Source organism: Lycium barbarum, chromosome 7, assembly GCF_019175385.1.
Source record: "Lycium barbarum isolate Lr01 chromosome 7, ASM1917538v2, whole genome shotgun sequence".
NCBI lineage: Eukaryota > Viridiplantae > Streptophyta > Magnoliopsida > Solanales > Solanaceae > Lycium > Lycium barbarum.
The window spans coordinates 6,637,116-6,657,324 of record NC_083343.1 but is presented as its reverse complement, the minus strand read 5'-3'; the positions used below and the strand labels follow the sequence as shown (position 1 = coordinate 6,657,324).

Genomic DNA, 20,209 nt, shown 5'->3' with positions numbered 1-20,209 from the left:
TAATTAGTGTTTGATTAATCTTTTAAAATGTAACTTATTTTGAAAAGTGAAAAAGCAGTTTGTGTTTGTTGAATTAATTTAAAACACACTTTTGAGCAATAATTAGTGCTTGATCAAACTTTTAAAAAATATGTATTTTTTTCGAAAGTGCTTTCTAAAATGGGGCTTTTGATGAAAAACAGTTTGTATTTAGCTAATTAATTAAAAAATACTTTTGAACAATAATCAGTGTTTGGTCAAGCTTCTAAAATCAACTTATTTTGGTGATTTTTTCAAAAGTACTTTTGATGAAAAACAGTTCGTGTTTGATGAATTAATTTAAAAATACTTTTGAACAATAATTAGTGTTTGACCAAGCTTCTAAAATCAACTTATTTTGAAAAGTAATTTTTTCAAAAGTATTTTTGAATGATATACTTTATTATTATTATTATTATTATCTAATTATATATACTTATTATGAAAATAAAATGTACATGCACTCATTTCAAGGGGGGACAACACTTCTCAGTTTGGGCCTCATATTTCTCCTATATGCCATGTGACCAAAAGCAGTTTATGTTTGATCAATTAATTTAAAACACACTTTTGAACAATAATTAGTGTTTGATCAAGCTTTTAAAAAGTGTTTTTAGTATATTTTTGTCAAAAGTGCTTTTGGCGGAAGCTATTTTTTCAGCTTCTGAAAATAGTAGCACTTATTTTCTATCAAAAGCTTGGCCAAACACCTCACTGTTTAAAAATAAGCACTTATTGGAAAAAATAAAAGCTTTTGGGAAAAAAATAAGCTTGGCCAAACAGGCTATTAATCAAATTACCTTTTTTTTTGTGTAATTTCAGTTAGTTTACTCCCTCCGTCGCAATTTATGTGAAGTTATTTGACTGGGCATAGAGTTAAAGAATGAAAGAAAAACTTTTGAAATTTGTGGTTTAAAATAATCCATTGTTATTTGTGGCTGTAAAGATTTTCAGTAAGGGTAAAATTGAAAGTTTAAAGTTAAATTGTTACTCCCTCCGTCACATTTTATACGAAGGTATTTGACTGGGTACGGAGTTTAAGAATCAAAGAAGAAACTTGTGGTGTAAAATAAGTCATACATATTTGAGGCCGTAAATCATTCCATTACGGGAAAATAGGAAGTTTGAAATAAATTATTACTATATATGGAAAATGGTCATTCTTTTTGGACTGGCTTAAAAGGAAAGAGTGTCATATAAATTGGGACGGAGGGAGTAGCATTTTCATTTGCTGCTGAAGTCTTAATCAAATTACTCTCTTTTTCGATTTGTAGTTTGAATTTGTTTACTTTTTTTTTTTGGTGATTTGGTTAAGTTCACTACTTTTTGTTTTTGGAATTTGAATTGATGTAGTAAATTGTAGTAGTGAGTTTGTATGTGTGACTTTGTGTTATTTTCCCTTTTTTGTGGAAATGTTGGGGATTGTGAAGCATGATGACTGGAACCTAGAAAAAGATAGGAAGGCTCTTCAATTCTTGAAGGTATTTAACATCTTTATTTGTTTTTTTTTTTTTTAATTCTTTTTGTGCTAGGAGTATTGAGGTATTGTTTGTTGTGAATATGCTAATTTCTTGAATGCATAAAGCATATTTCTGTAGTTTACAAATAATCCAGCCAAAGTAACTGGAATTATACCTAACATGGTTGAACTTGTAAAAACTGATCCAAGGTATTCAAAACTACTAACCGAAAAACTGTTACTGTTTCGATATTGTTTCCTGGTGGCATTGAGTTTGATTCTATTAGCTGTTAAATATGTGCCCAAGCAGATCTAGAATTTGGTCTATGAAAGCTCTCTGAATTAGATTGATTAACTAGCCAAAATTGCCTTTAATTTGAAACTCTTGACTGCCAATAGTTATTAGTTTTAAGTCTTAACGCGTACACCAAGTATTGTAGTATGCATTAATAATTCGTGGTATAGGAATCGTAGTACTTTTTGTAAACCTGCATAATGCTTTATCGAAATGGCAAGTTATATCTATTTTTAGTGGAACTTTTGTCATGCTAAACTTGCACCTAAATAGCCTGTTTGATTAAGAACATTTCCACTGTAGATGTTGCACGAGAGGATACATAACTACAAATTTATAAAGTTTTACATGTCTTGCTTTTTGGGTCTTATATTTCCCTTGCTCTTTGCCTCTCCAAACTGAACTATAGCTGTATTTTGCTGTGTAATTTGTTTGCTAAATGTGTCCCACTCTACACTTCGACTAATGTTTTTAGTTGGAAGGACAGAAAAAGTATCATGACTAAAAATAATATTTCGTATGAAACAAAAATAATTTGATCAAAATTGAGGAAAGTATCTTTGTACTTCATTACTTTCGTCGGTGGATAATTAGCAATTGCTGCTAACTTTCTCCTCTGAGCAGTGCATATCCTTTGGATATGACTTATTCTACACATAATTACAGTTCAGCGGTCAAGAAGATTTTGAGAAATGAAGATCTAAGTATTGCTTCAGAGATGCTATCCCTAGTTTGTCCACTTTTTTCTTTCTCTTTTTGGGACAGAGGAAACTTCTCTGTGAGAAATCCCCTTACTTTTATTGTATAGCATCTTTTGGTATTTCCATTTCCTCCTGTCAGCTAATTATATTTGCTATGTGAAAATTGCAGCCTGATTTGGTCCTCTTCACAGGCACGTTTTCTTGTTATCTCCAATCTATTCATTCATCCACAATGCATACTACATAGTTATTGTATTCTTTCAACTACTGTGTTCATTCTTTAGCCAAGTTAGATTGGAAGAATTATCACTTCACTTTGTTCTTGCTTCAGGGGATTTTGGGAATGAAAATGTGGATCTAGTCCGAAGTGTTGCAGATCTAGAGATCACCAAAGCTGTTATTCTGGGGAACCATGACGCATGAAATACTCGAAAGTTCTCCGGAAGGTAAGTCCAAGTTCCTCTAAATTGATTTGCCCGTCTTTAGTTTACACATACCTGTTTATACACGTCAACACTTTACTTTCTTGTGCTACATCTGATTTTAACCTGCAATTATAGTGTTCAGCAATCGGATCCATCTTATTCTCTTTCCTTCAACTATGCTTCAGACATAGTGTATAACTTGATATTTCTCATTTTCTTCCTAATTCATTCCTGAAATAATTTCTCATATGCTGTTTTGCTGGCATAATCTCCGCTTGTCAACGCACTTGAAGAGTTATTGCCAGCATCTGTAAGTATCAGACTGCCATTTGGAGTTACATTCTGATATCTGAATTCCGTTTCTTGAAACCAACAACAACCATCCACATGGTTGAGTGTAAAATCCTGATGGATTTGTTTTATGGGAAAAATTCACTTTCTTATTCATTTCTGTTATTTGTTGGAGTTCAAACTCTGGTAAATATGGTGGCATATGATGGTAGTCAGTTTAGTGTTGTGGCTTCATGAAGGTTGTGATTGATAATGGCGAATGGGGTGACCACTGTGGTAACGTGTGAGTAGGATTAATTAACACTATCTTTGGCGGTAGAGCCTGTGGAAAATGATCAATGAATTAAAGGATGTTTTCGTCAAAACATATCTATCCTAGAAACTTCCAGCATTAACTATAAACAACACAGTGGCTTGAAAATATGAAATATCAAAAAGGACGCGAGATATTGCTAGATTAATTTTTTCCTGTCCACTTAGTTGCATGTCTTGTTGACAAATTATTTTTCTCTAATTTTGAGATGCTCCTCTTAAGTCTGGGTTGCTAAATTCATCCACTTGTTTCTTTTTTCTTAGTGTGTGTTGTTCCAATTTGTAGGGAAAAAGATGCTGTTCAACTTCAGCTGGAATGGTATGTTTCTCAAGATGTATAATTATTTGGTCACTACCCAGTGTAATCCCACAATAGTGGGGTCTGGGGAGGGTAAGATGTACGCAGCCTTACCCCTACCTGGGTAGGGAGGCTGTTTCCGATTGACCCTCGGCAACCCTCCTCCTTTATCCGGGCTTGGGACCGGCAATGTGAGCGAGCTCACACAGGCGGAGTTAAGATGTATAATTATTTGGTTTCAATAAATCTATAGATCTATATATCAAATAGCATAGCGATGTGCTCAGTTATGATATTTAGGACTGTCAATTTCTCACTCTGGCATGACCTTCCGTTTTGTGTTTCTTACAATCTCAATCACCCCTCTGTCTCAGAAGAAATGCAAGATAGATGATAAAGTTGCAAGATAGAAAATAAATAACCAGTATCCAGAAAAGGTCTTCTTGGTACATCCGACACTTGTACCATAGGAACATGTTCATATCTGCACAATCTGGATGATATTTGCTGTTAAAAGAAACATAATAACATAAATATAAAGAATAGAATCTCCTTTTGCTGGGAAATTATCCATATGCAGGTATTAAGAGGTGCTACAATCATAGTTTCCCACAATGCTGGCACTTCAAAAAGTTTACTTAAAGTTGGCAATTTATAAACTTAACTTTCATGCTGGCACTACCAAGGTGTTTGATGAAATGTCCAAAACAATTAGAGCAGTTTCCTATGCCAATTTTTCACCTTAAGGCTTCTATCAAGTAAGCATCTCTCATTTAACAATTCCAAAGATACATTATTGACATTCACTAGAAAAAACAATTCAAAAATGTATAGTATGCATTATATATCATTTTTGTTAAAGAAATATTTGTTTGAAATGCATTTAATATGAGATCATTAATGTTCAAATTGGATCAAGTCCTATATCGAAATGTATCGCCTTTTGACTTGCATATGAGTATAAATGTATGTATCATCTAACTTTGTCGTGCATATGCAAGCAGGTTAGGAGGATCAGTTGACATGAAAAGGTCTACCTTTATATATGCTTTTGCTTATTTCATAAATAGAGATGTATTATCTTAAGAAGTTGATATTTGTTTATCTTTCAACTCAAGTGATATGTATTAACTGCTACTATGCCTATGATAAAACTAACTGCTGTTAGTTTCTCTAATATGATTTTTTTTTTTGTAGTACATTTCATGTGGGGAAAATAATACGCAAGTTCTCAAAAAGAAAAAAAGGTAAATAGAGAAATTAAACATATCATGATCCTCTGTTTGTTAGAGTTGCATTTTGCATATTCTAATTTTAACATTTGTTGTTGTAGGTGATTGTGAAGTGCTTCTTTGGGCCTTTTTTTTTTTTTTTGGCAGTATGAGTTGCTTGACAATTTGTAGAATATCAGGTAATTACTCTTTGTAAATTCTAAAATGTTCAAGAAACACTAGCCTTGGTCATATTTTTTATGTGTTTTACAATATGGTCTAAAGAAGAAAGAAGAAAAATAGTATAAGAAATATTTCATGAAATATTAAATAGCACTTTTGAATAACTCATCTTGCACATGATATGTGCACCTACAAACGTCTGAAAAATCAAGTAAACATGCCTACTGATAATATATCAATTAAGTAAGTTTATATGATATTTGTCGAGTACATGTTAATATTTAAGTAATTCAAATGAAGACGCTAAAGACATTTGATGATGTAAATATGGGTATAGGGATTTTAGTTTTTAGTTTTAAACGTTAAGATGTAATTGTATTTTTAAATAATGAAATGAACTTCCAGTTTTTTGCTCAAAATAATGATAATTTTCATGATGTCTCCAGTTTTTCACGTCTTTGTTGTTTCCTTAAATTCTCTTTTTGCTTTTCCAATATGATTTGGTTGTTCACTCTGTTTTTCCAACAGCAGCGCGCTTCTTGGTTCTCTGTCCCTCGAGTAATTCTCAAGGTAAGGAAATGTATTCTTTTTGTTTTATTTTGGCTTCCAAATTTGAAAGAAAAATTTTCGTTTCTCAAAAAAATTAATTAAATTAACTCTTGAATATGGATATCATTTTCCTTGTTGATATTCTGATCAAAGTTGTTTAACGAACTAATGTAAAGATCTTTTTTTTTTTTTAACCCTAGAAGGTTCTAGAGATGGGTTTGCTGAGTAAGTAGTTGAACATTTGATTGCATTTTTGACAAAGTATACGAGGATAATAGGGTTTAATTCAAGACATTGAACAAGGTGGTCAATTGATGTGCGTTTATTCACTGATAATAGGGTGAGTTGTCTTCAAGAAGTCTTATTGGATACATTTTGGTTGTTGAAATGCTATCCCTGTTTGGGATTTGTTACTTCCAGTTGGATGCGTTAATTAACTAGAGACGAACTGCTAATAACTTTGCAACTTAAAAAAGAGGAAGTGGCCCTTTCAGCATTAAAAGAGAGAGGTGTGTGTCACACCCCTTTTGCGCCCCCGCGCTATAAACGTGCAAGTTTTTATTATTAAAGGGTTTTTCCATTTGAAGTGACGGTTTTGAAAAGAGATTATTTTATTTACAGAGTCGCCACTTGGAATTGAGTTTTGGTGTTCCAAGTCACCTTATGAATCCCTAATCAAAAGGAAATGACTCGTTTATTATGGTCCGCGAAAACAGAAGACAGGGTAAGGAATTCTGTTGACCAGGGAGAAGGTGTTAGGCATTCCTCGAGTCCCGCGGTTCTAGCACGGTCGCTTTATCGACTTATACTTAGCTTAAATCATTTTTGGATATATTGCGTTACAAGCCTTGATTTGCTCGTACTTTTATTGTTGAACATTTTATTGGTCTTAAACCGGATGCGTAACCGCATTCCGAATCTTTTAAGCGTCTCAAAGTAAGATGCATAACTGCATTCTTATTCGAAACAAAATTAATTATTAAAACGAGTTCGGCCAAGGTGCGTAACCGCATCCTTGAGTTTTAAAAAAACGTCTCGAAATCAGATGCGTAACCGCATTCTTAATCGAAACAAACGTCTTGAAACGTGCCCAAAGCTCATTTAGCATTAAAGACAATTATTTGTCTCTAAAATTCGAGACTTATTATTCTTTTTTAGTCATTTTTTTTTCACTCTTTGACAACGGGTTTTGAATAAATTCGCAACCCATCTCGCTCCCTTACAATTAATAATTAAGTAATCGGGCCCTTAAAACGTTGGTCTAGGCCTTAAAGTTACACGGCCCAGTTAAAATTCCCACAGTCCCTCGTCAAATAAGAAATTGAGCATATTCAATTAATGAGACATAAACATTCAACTATTAAATAAGAGATACGAAGGCCCAAACAGTAGATATGAAATATGGGACTTCCATGTTAACGTACTCCCACAGTTCCAAAATATTTAAACCTTAAACTTCCATATTTTATCATTAAGTACTTGTAAAGTCATGGACATGTCAAGAAATCCTTTTAATCAAGATTAACCACAAAGCTTGTATATCACTTAAGTAGCAATCAAAGAAAGAAAATTACACGTATACAGCAATCATGTGTAAACCTCCACCGAGCCGTTTTCAGTAACCTCACAATAGAATCAAGGTATTTATGATTTTAAGTTCAGCAGCCCCTCGACCCAAATTAATTGAAAAAGGCTCATATCACTTTGACTCATGTTAAACCCACATCCCACTTATTATATTACCTAACTTACATTATCAATTTGCAGTACTATCTAACCAACTAAACTACATATAACATTTATAGGTGCACTCAAAACAATACTAACCAAAAGAAATACAAAACGTGCTAACACCCCAAAAACAGTAAAGTGGACAGATAAACAAACTATTCATGATAAATTTATGGTCTATCTTACCAGTCATAAAACAGAGGTTCAACATCCTATTATACCCAATGATTTTCTCAAGACTCACTCAAATCTAATAGTAAATTAGAATACTACCACTTCTTAAAACGAGCAGTAAAATTAAACATAAGTGTGATTAGTTAATCATCATTAACCTAAGCAAAACAACCTCTCATTTAGGAACAAAGAGCAACCGTGAAACAAATAAATATAACTCACATCTACGAAGAAATAAAATCTGTAAAGCCCGAGAAGGAACATTCCCCTTTTTCCTTGCTTTTATTTTTCCTTTTTTGTTTTTTAATTGTGTGGGCCCCACCCCCAACAAATATATTCCCTATCAGCTATCACGTGTTTCCCCCATTTTTGTGATAAAATTTGTTACAACTTTTGTCATTTTGTGTGATATGTGTGTATATATTATGAAGCAATGAGCAAGAAAATAGAGTGGGAGAAATTAGTTTGTTGAAAAGAATCTTATGAGGTGGAACTTTTTGGTTGGTCCTCTTTTTTTTTTTTTTTTAATAAAAATCTGAATACACTTATAAGTATTTTAGCCACCTAATTTTAGACTAAGAAAAAAATAAAACTTATACATTTAAATCCGGTTAAAAGAAAAAAAAATTGAAAATTTTCTCTTTATTTTAACTACGACTCTATTTTTTGTTTTATATTTTTTATTTTCACAACAAAATCACTAAAATGAGATAAAATTCGAAAAAAAAACAAGATTAAGCCAAAAAGAAATATTTAGTAAAAAATCGTGTAAAACAACTTAGGGAGGGTCAAAAATTACGTGTCTACAGTGTGTACCCCGTAAGTTTATCAAATGTTTTCATGAGTTCGAATATCTATAAGTTGATATGTTACATTATCAACTTTTCATTGAAGGTTAGATCTTGGAGATGGGTAAGAAATACATCTTGAAGTGCAAGGGACGTATATGCCAATGTATTAGAGGTATATGCTAACGTATTTCTTTTCAAGACAACAATAAGGTTGTTTAGAAGAAAGTGACAAAAATAAAATAAAATGGAGAAGAATCTCCAAAATCAATTGTTGTAATCTTATTATTTTTGTAATTTGAATTCTATAGCTAAGCAAGCATGCAGTGCTCAATGATGCTACGCATCCTCATAGATGAACTAATTGAATTGGCTATCAGTGGGTTAAATTTCTTTTGTTTCCTTCTGTTTAGTATCTAATGGCATCGTTATTTTTTTGAGCTATTATAAAGTCATGTTGTTCTCTCTAAATTATCTTACTTCAGATTATTTTGTTCACATGAGCTCAAACATGTAAGTGTTATAAGTGTTGGGCCCGTGCTCAGCACGGGCATCACTAGCTAGTAATACAGCAACTTATAGCTGTGCTCACACACCTTACTATCATTTCTATAATAGTAGTAAATGAAAATGGGCCCAGGTCCACTGTACAATTTACATTGAATATAGTACAACAACTTATAGCTGTGTTCGTACACTCTTTTAAAGGGCTCAAATTATATGTACCATGTTGGATGTGGCAGCCCAAATAAAAAAGAAATAATGTAGGGGCAAAAATAAGACAGAAAAAAATCATAATACATACCTCACCTTCAAAAAATTAGTTTAAGGGGTTATGTATTACCAAAAAATGTTTGAAAATATCTTGATTTATTGAAAACACATAGTTTGTTAAATGAAGTAATAAATAATAAATATAAGGGAAACTATTTGAAGGAGCAAATTCTTTTTAGTTAGCAAGCTAATTTAAATGGTTACAATGTAAATAAATACTACAAAACTCTTTGAATTGTCTCTTATGTATAGTGGTAAGGCATGTTAATTAAAAGGCGTAGGTCAACAGTATAACAGACAAATAACCCTGAACTCATTTAATGAAATGGGCCCAAGTCCACAGTACAATTTACATTTACATTAGATATAATACAATAACTTATAGCTGTGTTCGTACACCCATACTGTCATTTCTATAATAGTAATTACATTAAATATAATACAACAACTTATAGCTGTGTTCGTACACCCTTACTGTCATTTCTATAATAGTAAAGTAATAATTATAACCTTTTTATTTCAAGTAATATAATATTATAGTGAACAAAAACTTAAAGATCTTTGAGTAAAAGAAAAAAAATCAAAACTAATACAAATTACTCAGCTGTTTGGTCAAACTTCTAAAATCAGTTTATTTTGAAAGTATTTTTTAAAAAATTATTTTTGGCGAAAAATAGTTTATGTCTGATCAATTAATTTTAGAAAACACTTTTGAGTAGCAATTAGTGTTTGGCCAAACTTTTAGAAAGTGCTTCTAAGTGTATTTTCTCTCAAAAACGCTTTTAAAAATAGTGTTTTTGGGAAGAAGCTATTTTTTTTAGATGTTAAAAAACGGTTTCTGCTACTTCCCAGAAACACTTATTTTCTTCCAAAAACTTGACCAAACACCTTGCTTTTTTAAAATAAGCACTTTTAGGGAAAAATAAGCTCGGCCAAATAGGCTAAACATAAGTTTGCGTTCTGATATCCGTAATTTACTGATTCGACTAATTTAAATTCACAGTCTAATGATCTAAATTTGTTGATTCGATTAAGTTAGATTCGTGTTCTGATATCCGAAATTTATTGATTCTGATTTACATTTTAATATCCTAAATTTACTAATCTGATTAATCCAAATTTAAATTCCAATATCTAAAATTTACTGATCCATCCATTCTATCACATCCTTCCGTAGTATCATCAAATTGATTACATGGGGCTGCTGTTAAATTTAGTCAAATAATGAAATTGGAATTGGTAACGTATGTCAGCGTAACCTATTACTCCACGTTAGTTTAGACCCCTAGTACATCTTTTCTTCTATCCTATAGAGCACCACCTCATGGAGCCTTGGTGGAAAAATAAACTGATATTTAGTAGGCGTTTGGCCATGAAAAGCAAATATTTTTCACTTTTTCAAAATTTTGAAATTAGAGTTGAAGATGGAGTTGTGTTTGGTTATAGATTTTGCAAAGATTATTTGGTAGTTTGAATGTACTGAAAATGAAAAAAGTAAAAAAAAAAGTGAAAATAAGATTTTAGGTATTTTTCAAATACAACTTCAAGTTGTATTTATGCTGATTTTCAAATAAAGTGCAAAAAACTTTTTAAAAAAAAGTGAAAAATTTTCATCGCCAAACGGATCCTTATATTCTCTAGTCTATATATATATAACTCTAAGGGGTCGTTTGGTTGAAGGTATAAGCTGGGTTATCCCAGCACTAATTTTTATACCATATTTGGTAGAAGGTATAAATTTATCCTGCAATAAATTTATACCTTGTACCAAACATGATACAAAAATTAGTGCTGGGATAACCCAGCTTATACCTTCTTATTCCACTTATACTGGAATTATTTTATACCATCTTTTAGATGGTATAAAATAATCCCAATTGATGGGATAAATTAATCCCGGAATTATAATCCCGAGACTATTTCGACTATCTACCAAACGACCCCTAAAAGTCAAAGCAATTGCCAAATCCATCACCAAGATCCATTTTTACAAGAAACCATGCAAGACCGGCAACAAAATTTTCAAATTTACATCATTACGTGATACAATAGTCAAACATAAGACTAAGGCCCCGTTTGGACATGGTTTGAAATCTGGTTTCAAATCATGATTTCAAACCATGTTTGGACATACAATTTAGATATTTTAAGCTGTATTTTCTCTTATAGACATAAAAACCCCATAAATTATGAAAACTATCAAAACATTCTCAATTCTTATACAATCTTACCAAATGAGCAAATCATAGTTTATAACAAAATTAGTACACTACTAGAAGACTTTTCTAAAAAATGCAACATCAATTAATCAAACTTTACGTCAATAAAATCAAAAATTTAACATGAATAGTAATGTAACTACTATTTAATATAATCTTTCCACATAAATTAAAGGTTGGTAGACATAAATAAAGGTTGGTGGAAGTTAATGAGATTGGTAAATGATTGATGGGGGTAATTGCTAAAAATATTTACCAACTTATGGGTCTTTTTTACAAAATATTAACTTATAGGTTAAGTTTTGTATTTAAAAAAGTTAAAATCATAGTTTCAAACCCCAAATCATACTTTTTGGATGATTTGGGTTCAAACCATGATTTCAAACCAAGTTTCAAACCATGACTGAAAATTGATGACCAAACGCTGATTTGAAACCATCGTTTGAAAATTGATGGCCAAACGCCTACTAAGTCACCACAAATGATCCATTTTCCAAGAAACCATGAAAGACCAATCGAAATCAAAAGAAAGGTAAAAAGAATGAAGAATAAACTAAATTGTCGTTCACCCAATCATTTGAACTAAAAATTACTGGCGGATGTATAATATATTTATAATATATATATAACGTATATCATCCGTATATAAGCTATACATATTGCCTAGAAAAAGTAGATATTAAATCCGACCGATTATTTGTGTAAAGACCATAATACTCCCTCCGTTTCAATTTATGTGAATCCATTTGACTGGGCACGACATTAAAAAGTGAAGACTTTTGAAACTTATGGTTCAAAATAAGTCTTGAATATTTGTGTGGCTGTAAATCATTTCATAAAGTGAATTTAATTCCAAATTAGGAAAGAGGTCATTCATTTTGTCACAGACTAAAAAGGAAATAGGTTCACATAAATTGAAACAGATGGAGTATCATTTTAATGCTGAAAAGGTTAAATTTAAATTTAAATTTAAATTTGTTTATGTACTAGTCGAAATAGAATAACTGTATCATTCGTTAAATTTTAGACTAATATTACTCTCAAAAAGTCTTTTTTGCCCTTGACCCCCTAACAAGCACCCGGTCTTAGGATAGTTATCATATTCAAAAGTTGAGGGATAAATTTAAACCTATTTTCGAAGAATTTAAATATATAGAGTCCATCATTCCACGCTGGAGCTCGTTAATGATAAACTAAATACAAAATAATTTACTAACAGCATTTTTTCGAATGTACCAGAAATATCACAAAATTAAATAATTTGGATAATATATCAGCTATTTGACTAATACCCTTTTTAGAAACATCAAGATTCACTTACTACTTTCTACTAAGTGTTAGTGAAATAAAAGCCGCCAGTAGACGGTAATAATAGTGACATAAAAGCCGCCGGTAGACGGTCATGATAATCTTATAACTCAAATCTTCAAACTTATATAATACCTAAACACGAAGTCACTTATTAAATCAGTTATCATCCAATTAACCTTCAAGTCAATGGCTAATTCCATCAAACTTTTCTCAATTATCTTCTCATTTTTCTTCCTCCAGCAACTTGTTATCTCAAATGGCCAAAATGTTATTAAGGGAGGATACTGGTTCAGGGACAGTGGATTAGCTTTAAACAACATTGATTCAACTCTTTTCACTCATTTATTTTGTGCATTTGCTGATCTTAATCCTCAATCAAATCAGTTAATCATTAAGCCGGAAGATCAAGAATCATTCAGGCAATTTACAAGTACAGTTCAAAGGAAAAATCCTTCAGTAAAGACTTTATTGTCCATAGCTGGAGGAGGAGCTGATACAACTGCCTATGGAGTCATGGCTAGAACACCAAATTCAAGAAAAAGTTTTATTGATTCATCAATAAGATTAGCTAGGCAATTGGGATTTCATGGCCTTGATCTTGATTGGGAATACCCAGCATCAGCTACAGACATGACAAACTTTGGTACTACTCTCTCGATTTCTATTTGTTTATCTTACTTTCTTGTTTAGTCTGTTTTAAAAAGAAAATCTCTTTTTTCTTTTTGGTAATTCTTTCATTCCAACTCTCCACATGATATGTTTAAGATCATAAAAGTAAATAGCATTTTTATACATTATACATATCTTTAATTTAAGATCACAACCACAAGATTAATTTTTTTTTTCTTAAATTTCACGTCAAGTCAAAACCAGACAAACAAATTGAGACAGATAGAGTATTGAATTGTGTGATCATTTAAGTACTTGTGTTCTTTTTTTTCTTTAATTTGATTAATAACCTACTATCACATATTCACTAGCTCGACTAATCTAGATTCGCGTTGTATAAAGCCATTTAAAAAGAAAATTTGAAGTTATCAATTCTAATGACTACAACTCGAGACCTCTGATTAAGATGTCGGATCCCATCTATGTATCCCACATCACTTAACGTTTTTTCAAAATATAAGAGAATAATTTTTTATTTACTTAATTATGTAATTATGCTCCTTGTGTGGGAGTTTGATTCTTTTTCATTGCTAAATAATTTGAAATTATGTTTTATAATGGTTAACATCAGAGGTGGATTTATTAGGAGTTAAATTTGATGGCTTCATGAATTCTAGTTCCTTACTTTCGAAATTATAGGTCAAAATTTAATACTACTACTAAATTTTAAAATTTTAATTTCTCTCTCTTCCCCGAGCGCGTGCGCACACACATTATTTCTCTTTGATTTGTAACAAAAATATTGGGTTAAATTGAACATGTTGAGTATAAGCTCTAATGATTAGACGAGACTTTTCATATAATGAATTTTATGACCAACCAATTTAAACTTTAAAGTGTTATGTAGCGCATACATTTATTTACTTAATTACATCTTCAACAGGTATCCTTTTGAATGAGTGGCGCACTGCCATCAATACAGAGGCGAGAAATTCCGGCAAGGCGGCGCTGCTTCTCACGGCGGCGGTTTCCAGCTCACCCCGAGTCAACGGTTTGACCTACCCAGTTCAATCAGTGGCAAGAAACTTCGACTGGATCAACCTCATGGCATATGACTTCTATGGACCAAATTGGTCACCATCACAAACCAATTCACATGCACAATTATTTGACCCCGTAAACCATGTTAGTGGAAGTGATGGAATTACTGCATGGATTCAAGCTGGCGTTCCAACACGAAAATTGGTTCTTGGAATTCCATTTTATGGCTATGCATGGCAATTGGTTAACGCGAATATTAATGGCCTTAGGGCGCCTGCTTCAGGAAAATCAAGTGTTAGTCCGAACAATGATGGGTCGATGACTTATAGCCAAATTCGAAATTATATAGTGCAGAGTCGCGCAACTACTGTGTATGATGCAACCATTGTTGGAGATTATTGTTACTCTGGAAATACTTGGATTAGTTATGATGATACTCAAACTGTTAGAAATAAGGTTACTTATGTTAAAGGTAGAGGGTTGCTTGGTTACTTTGCATGGCACATTGCAGCAGATCAAAATTCGGTGCTTGCTCGAACAGGTTAGTAGATTTACGTTATCAGTAGTTTTTATCGTTGAAAAAAAAACTTTAGTACTTTTGAATAATAGAAAGATTGTGCAGACTTTTTTCTCCTTCTTTTATTTAGTTTTTATTTTTATAAATAGAGTTGTTTCATTGTTATTGATTGAACAATACGTTTACTCGAAAATAATCAGACTAAACAAGAGGAGTCCATATGATAGAATTTTCATATGTAATAAATTATCGAGAGCGATAATCTAATTAGTCTTCAGAGACGTTCACTAGGGTTTATAATGATTCATTTTAAAACTTGTACTTTATGATATTAACCAGAGAGTAAATGAAAAGTATAAGGAGAGTTACTATTTAGTTTCCTCATTTTAAATGCTGAAGCAACCTATTAGAAAATATTAATAAAAAATCGTTTGTTTTATTCCGATAACGCAAGGAGTACCAAATAGAGTACAATATTATTATTTTGGAATTATTAAATAGTTGACTGTAACAATTAATTCATTTGCTCTATGGTCTTAATTTATTTTTAATTTTCTACTACTTTCTCTTGCAGCTTCACAAACATGGGGAGTCTCATCTCAAGCTGCTATGAAATGATGGAATACGTAATTGTCTTTGTCGAGTATATGCTACTAATAAATAATAAGGTGAAATATGTGAACCATGATATAAAATAAATAAATGTGTTCTCAATTTCATTTACGTACCACTAATATTGTTTATCTCTTCTAAAATATTTGACACTTTTTATTTTTCGATATTATTTTCTTGTTTTCATATGAAATTCTTTTTGCAGCTTACTACAATAGTTTTTGTAGTTTCCCACTATCTAAAATCTAATAAATGAATTCGTCTAGGTTGATTTTAACTTCAATAATTGGTCAAATTAATCCTTGATATGCAAAAGGTATCAAACAAATTGGAATAAATGGCATACTTTATTTGTCATTTAATTTTGTGATGCATGGTGGGATTGGAACGACAAGCCTGCAAAAAGAGTTTAATTTGGTTTGGATTACTTGAGCTGATTGACTCATATATTTTAAAATTTTCGATTCAGTATTATCAACGATAATATACTTAGAATCACCTTAGTATATAATTCAAACAAAAAAAGGCTAGCTATTAGTGACACTGTGACCCCATTAAAACTCACCTATGGAAATTGATGAGATTTGATCCTATTTTGTATTCACTTATATGTTTTGAATAGATTTAATTTGTTCATTCATATTTGTATAGATTTCAAAATCATTAACACATCACTATTAGTCTATTACCATTATTTTGTCAACTATGAATAATCACTCCGGTAAATATGTACCTCATATCGTTTGTCTCAACTCATAGTTAAGTGATTTACGTAATAAAGAGAAAATATATATTAATTAATTATAATTAAGCGATAGCTATATATGTTAAAACTTATTAATTTGGTGTAACACATATATATTTGCCTAAGCACAACGACTAACTCCTCACCACTCCATCACAAGCCACCACAATGCAATCAGCAATTACTGTACAACCGCCACCAATCACCACCATCAATTATCATTATTGCACAATCATTACCGCCAATAGCCACCTCATAACCATCACCATGGACCATCCAAGCCCTTGAGATAACAGCCCATACCATAGGGTAGCCCTACCAAAATTCTCGATGTCGTAGCCGCTAGCATAGATAAACAGTTATAACTATAAATTAAGATTTTTGGTGAAGGGCAATTTTGACCCTTTTTCCTAAAATAATTAAATTACACATATCAAATGCTGGGGAAAAAAAAACAATTTTAGTTATCCGATGTCTAAATTTAAACGCAATAACTCTATAACTAGATATACAGTCAGATTAGAAAATTTAATCTTTAAAAAAGTAAACAGGACATAATAGATAATAGTAGTTACTGGGAAAGTTTCTACCTTCTATCTGTCTAAGGCAGGCAATAAATTTAAGGGAAAAGATTTAATTTAGTGTTACCAAAAGTGGTCCTGAGTTGGGAAAAGTCTTTTAACATTGGGAGGCTATTTTTTATTTTCAGCTTATTTGAGTTGCTATAATAGTAAATATCCCGTGGGATAATCAAACTTTTGCGCGGGTAATGAAAGTTTAGCCATTATTTGATATGTAATTGAGAAATAGCCTCTTTTTAAGACGAAATTAATATTTGAATAAAAATTATCTAAGTAAAAATATGGAGCAACTCCAACACAAGATGCTAAGTTGTGCTGTAGTTTAAAAATTGCCTACCTGTGAAAATCCAACACTATATACTGGAATTTGAACTTTTTACAAGTTAAACTATCATAACCCTTTTACTGGAGTTCCTCTAAGTTTTCGAATATCTCTCTCCTGTTGGTTTGGAAATCTGCAAATTGTAAATTTCATAGCCATCGAGATTGAGCTCAAGTTTAGTTTGGACAAGCTTTCAATACTCAATCCAAAATTAAATAATCCAAAATGAAAATATTTAAGGTATTTGGTTTGGAAACAAACCCAAACTTTGTTTTGGGTTTTAGGGGATCAGCCCAAATGTTGATTTTGGGCATGATTCACACATTCCAGTTTCCACAATTGAAAGAAATGGATAAATGGTTACTTTTATTTTTAGCATAAACACATGCAGGTTAATGGAAGAGTTTTGGATCGTGGTTTTACAAATGACATTTCGAGAAAAAAGTCATGGAATTTGTGGTTCTATAATTGAAAATTCAAGAATTCTGTCATGGAGTTCATGGTCCCATAACTGAAACTCACAAAGGGAGTCACGGAGTTGGAGATTCTATAATTGAGAGAATTCAGGATTTTGTCATTGAGTTCAAAATTACATTATATTGTGTTGGAGTTTCACATAAACGGAATTTTCAAATTAACCCCAACTCAATGTCGTAGAGTTTCTCTTGTAAAAGCTTCAAGCTCCAATTCATCACACTGGAGTTCTTTTTTCGTGTTTTAGCCAGATATATTTTTCATAATTTTTTATTCTGTCTTAAAAAATATCTATTTCACAATGACATTTCAATTAAGCTTAATAGTGATAAGCGGTCGAAAAACTAGCCACCCAAACTAATCTTCTCTCCAAAATTCTATTTGGCTCACCAGAAGTGAACAATCAAGACTTATAATCTATTCATATCGGTGATAAAAAAAATTACACAGTAAATGTGTATTTAATTTTGACTATTCTTCTTCCTTTTCCCCTTTGCTGATTAGCCAACATAATAGGGTATTCTTTTTTATATATAAACACAGACACAGGATATTCTTTTTTATATATAAACAAATTTAGACGTAACCCAATTTCGCAACCAAATATAAAAGGTTAAGTACACCAATAGCCACTTTTAATGCTGTTTAAAACATGGCCAGTATTTACTGCAAAGTACTTAAAATTTTAAATAGAGAGGCATGACCCGCTTCCTCGAATTTCAGGACAGTAACCTGAAGTTCAGTTCTTGCAGTTCAAACTTCATGTACCTGTCCTGAAATTCAGTTTTGAGGGTTCAAACTTCAAGCCACTTTCTTAAAATTTAAACTACGATCTCAAATTGTATAATTCTTTGTTTTTTATGAATGAAAGAATGAAGCAATCAATTGATGTATCTCGTTAGAAAAATTTAGTCCACAATTGTATGTGAATAAATGTGAAAAGCAAAGCTGTACATTGCTGAAAATTGCACAAGACTTTGATCTCCATTTCCAGAAAAAAGAAAACAATTCATTGGCCTCAATGCAAACTCAATGGTCCCAGTATATGCAACTTGGAAGGACTACCAAATGCACCAAATGCAAATTTGGTAGTTTGCGTTCTTTTTTCTTCTGAAAATTTAATGAAACTCAGGAGTCAGTTGAGTTATGACGGAGTGATTAGTACTTCGTCATCCACTCTTCCTTAATCAGAAATATCGGGTTCGAATTTTGGGTATGAAGTTATCTTTGTCAGGGAGTGTTTTACAACCCCCCCCCCCCACCCCCCCACACACACACCAATATGTAACTTTCTGGTGCGAAATTGGACTTTGTCATACCATTGGTTACCAAATACCAGGAGGAAAACAAAAAAAAAATAAGTTGGGTATGTTTGTACAATTAGAGGCGTAATCAGTCAAACTTTATGAGTTTTAAATTCTAGAATAGTTATATAAAGTGTTTGTATGAGTTTTGAATTTGATTGTTACGTATACATATTTAGTGGATTTCTAAATATAATACAATACTAGATTTGGACTAAAACTCCGATTCGTCCAAACCCATAACTTTCTAGCTCCGCCCCTACATAAACTGTGGTGTTTTAGCCATATCCATTGCTTATGTTTTTTGTTAGTTTGTTCGAAGTACAAAATCAATCTAAAATAGAACGTGTGATGTGAATCATTGCGAATTTCAAGAGGATGAGTTCACATTTAATATTTTTTTGAAAAAAAGACGCAAAAGTGCATTTAGTAGGGTTCAATCTCACAGCCTTAAGGGATTAAACCCAACACTTAATCGATGCTCCACTTGGTCTAGTTTAACCATGTGTTCCTTCAGTTAATATTAGATATATTTTAAGGATTTATATACATAATATACCGATTTTAGTCGGGTGACCATGTGTTCACGTGACTCATTTTTAATGGATAGATTCGCCCCTAATTGCGACTAGCACACAATTACTTTGTATCTCTCAATTTACCAAATATTAAACATGGAGACCAACCCCATTAAGCAGTAAATTACATTCTTCATTAGCTAAAACCACTTGTTCGTAAATTAGGTGCTCTTACAACTTGTTGATTTTTATTTTGATAATATTTGAAAAATGATATAATGACGTGTCACTATAGCTGTCTATGATTTTAATATTATTGTTTTTGCTTATAGTCCAGAATTATACAAATGTCGTCGTTGACTTTAGTCAACGATTCCCTGTTGACTTACCGTAGCATCCGTTGCGCAGTACGTGAGATTTAATATAAAAAATCAATTTAAAAGTTTGACTAAACTGGCCACCAATGAAAGAAAAAAGAAAAAAAAAGACAATGTCAAATGGATTTAATTAAAAGTTCTGTCTGGAATTTTGGACAGGACAACATCATTGACGTGAGGAATAAGTCGTCGGACATCTGATCAAAAAATAAAAGAAAAAAGAAACAAAAAAGAGAGTAACAAGTCAAACATATTGTTCATGCATTTACATTTGTCTTGTAAAACTTTGCACCTAATTATTGAGGAACCATGCAAGGACTCTAGTTTTCCAAGTCATGATATAATTTTTTATCACCACCAATCTCCATAG

At 31.9% G+C, this 20,209-nt stretch overlaps 2 protein-coding genes and 1 long non-coding RNA gene across 4 annotated transcripts in view; all 3 read left to right on the top strand.

Annotated features, from left to right (window-relative positions):
• LOC132603029 (uncharacterized) overlaps nt 1-20,209 on the top strand; it is a 73,316-nt gene that overhangs the window by 365 nt on the left and 52,742 nt on the right. Inside the window, exon 2 of one of the 2 annotated variants that reach the window (XM_060315891.1) lies at nt 1,449-1,499. The exons of the other annotated variant lie outside the window; for it this stretch is intronic. Within the exon in view, the coding sequence (XP_060171874.1) occupies nt 1,449-1,499 (51 nt within the window). The remainder of the gene's footprint in view (nt 1-1,448; nt 1,500-20,209) is intronic. 2 annotated transcript variants of the gene reach the window in all.
• On the top strand, nt 3,827-6,161 carry LOC132603031 (uncharacterized). Its single transcript, XR_009567958.1, has 4 exons — nt 3,827-4,830; nt 4,997-5,046; nt 5,133-5,210; nt 5,722-6,161. It is a non-coding gene; the product is annotated as an uncharacterized LOC132603031 (long non-coding RNA).
• On the top strand, nt 12,877-15,636 carry LOC132603028 (class V chitinase-like). The gene is made up of 3 exons (XM_060315888.1): nt 12,877-13,382; nt 14,292-14,930; nt 15,481-15,636. The coding sequence occupies exons 1-3, from the start codon at nt 12,926-12,928 to the stop codon at nt 15,522-15,524; spliced, it is 1,140 nt and encodes a 379-aa protein (XP_060171871.1). The 5' UTR covers nt 12,877-12,925; the 3' UTR covers nt 15,525-15,636.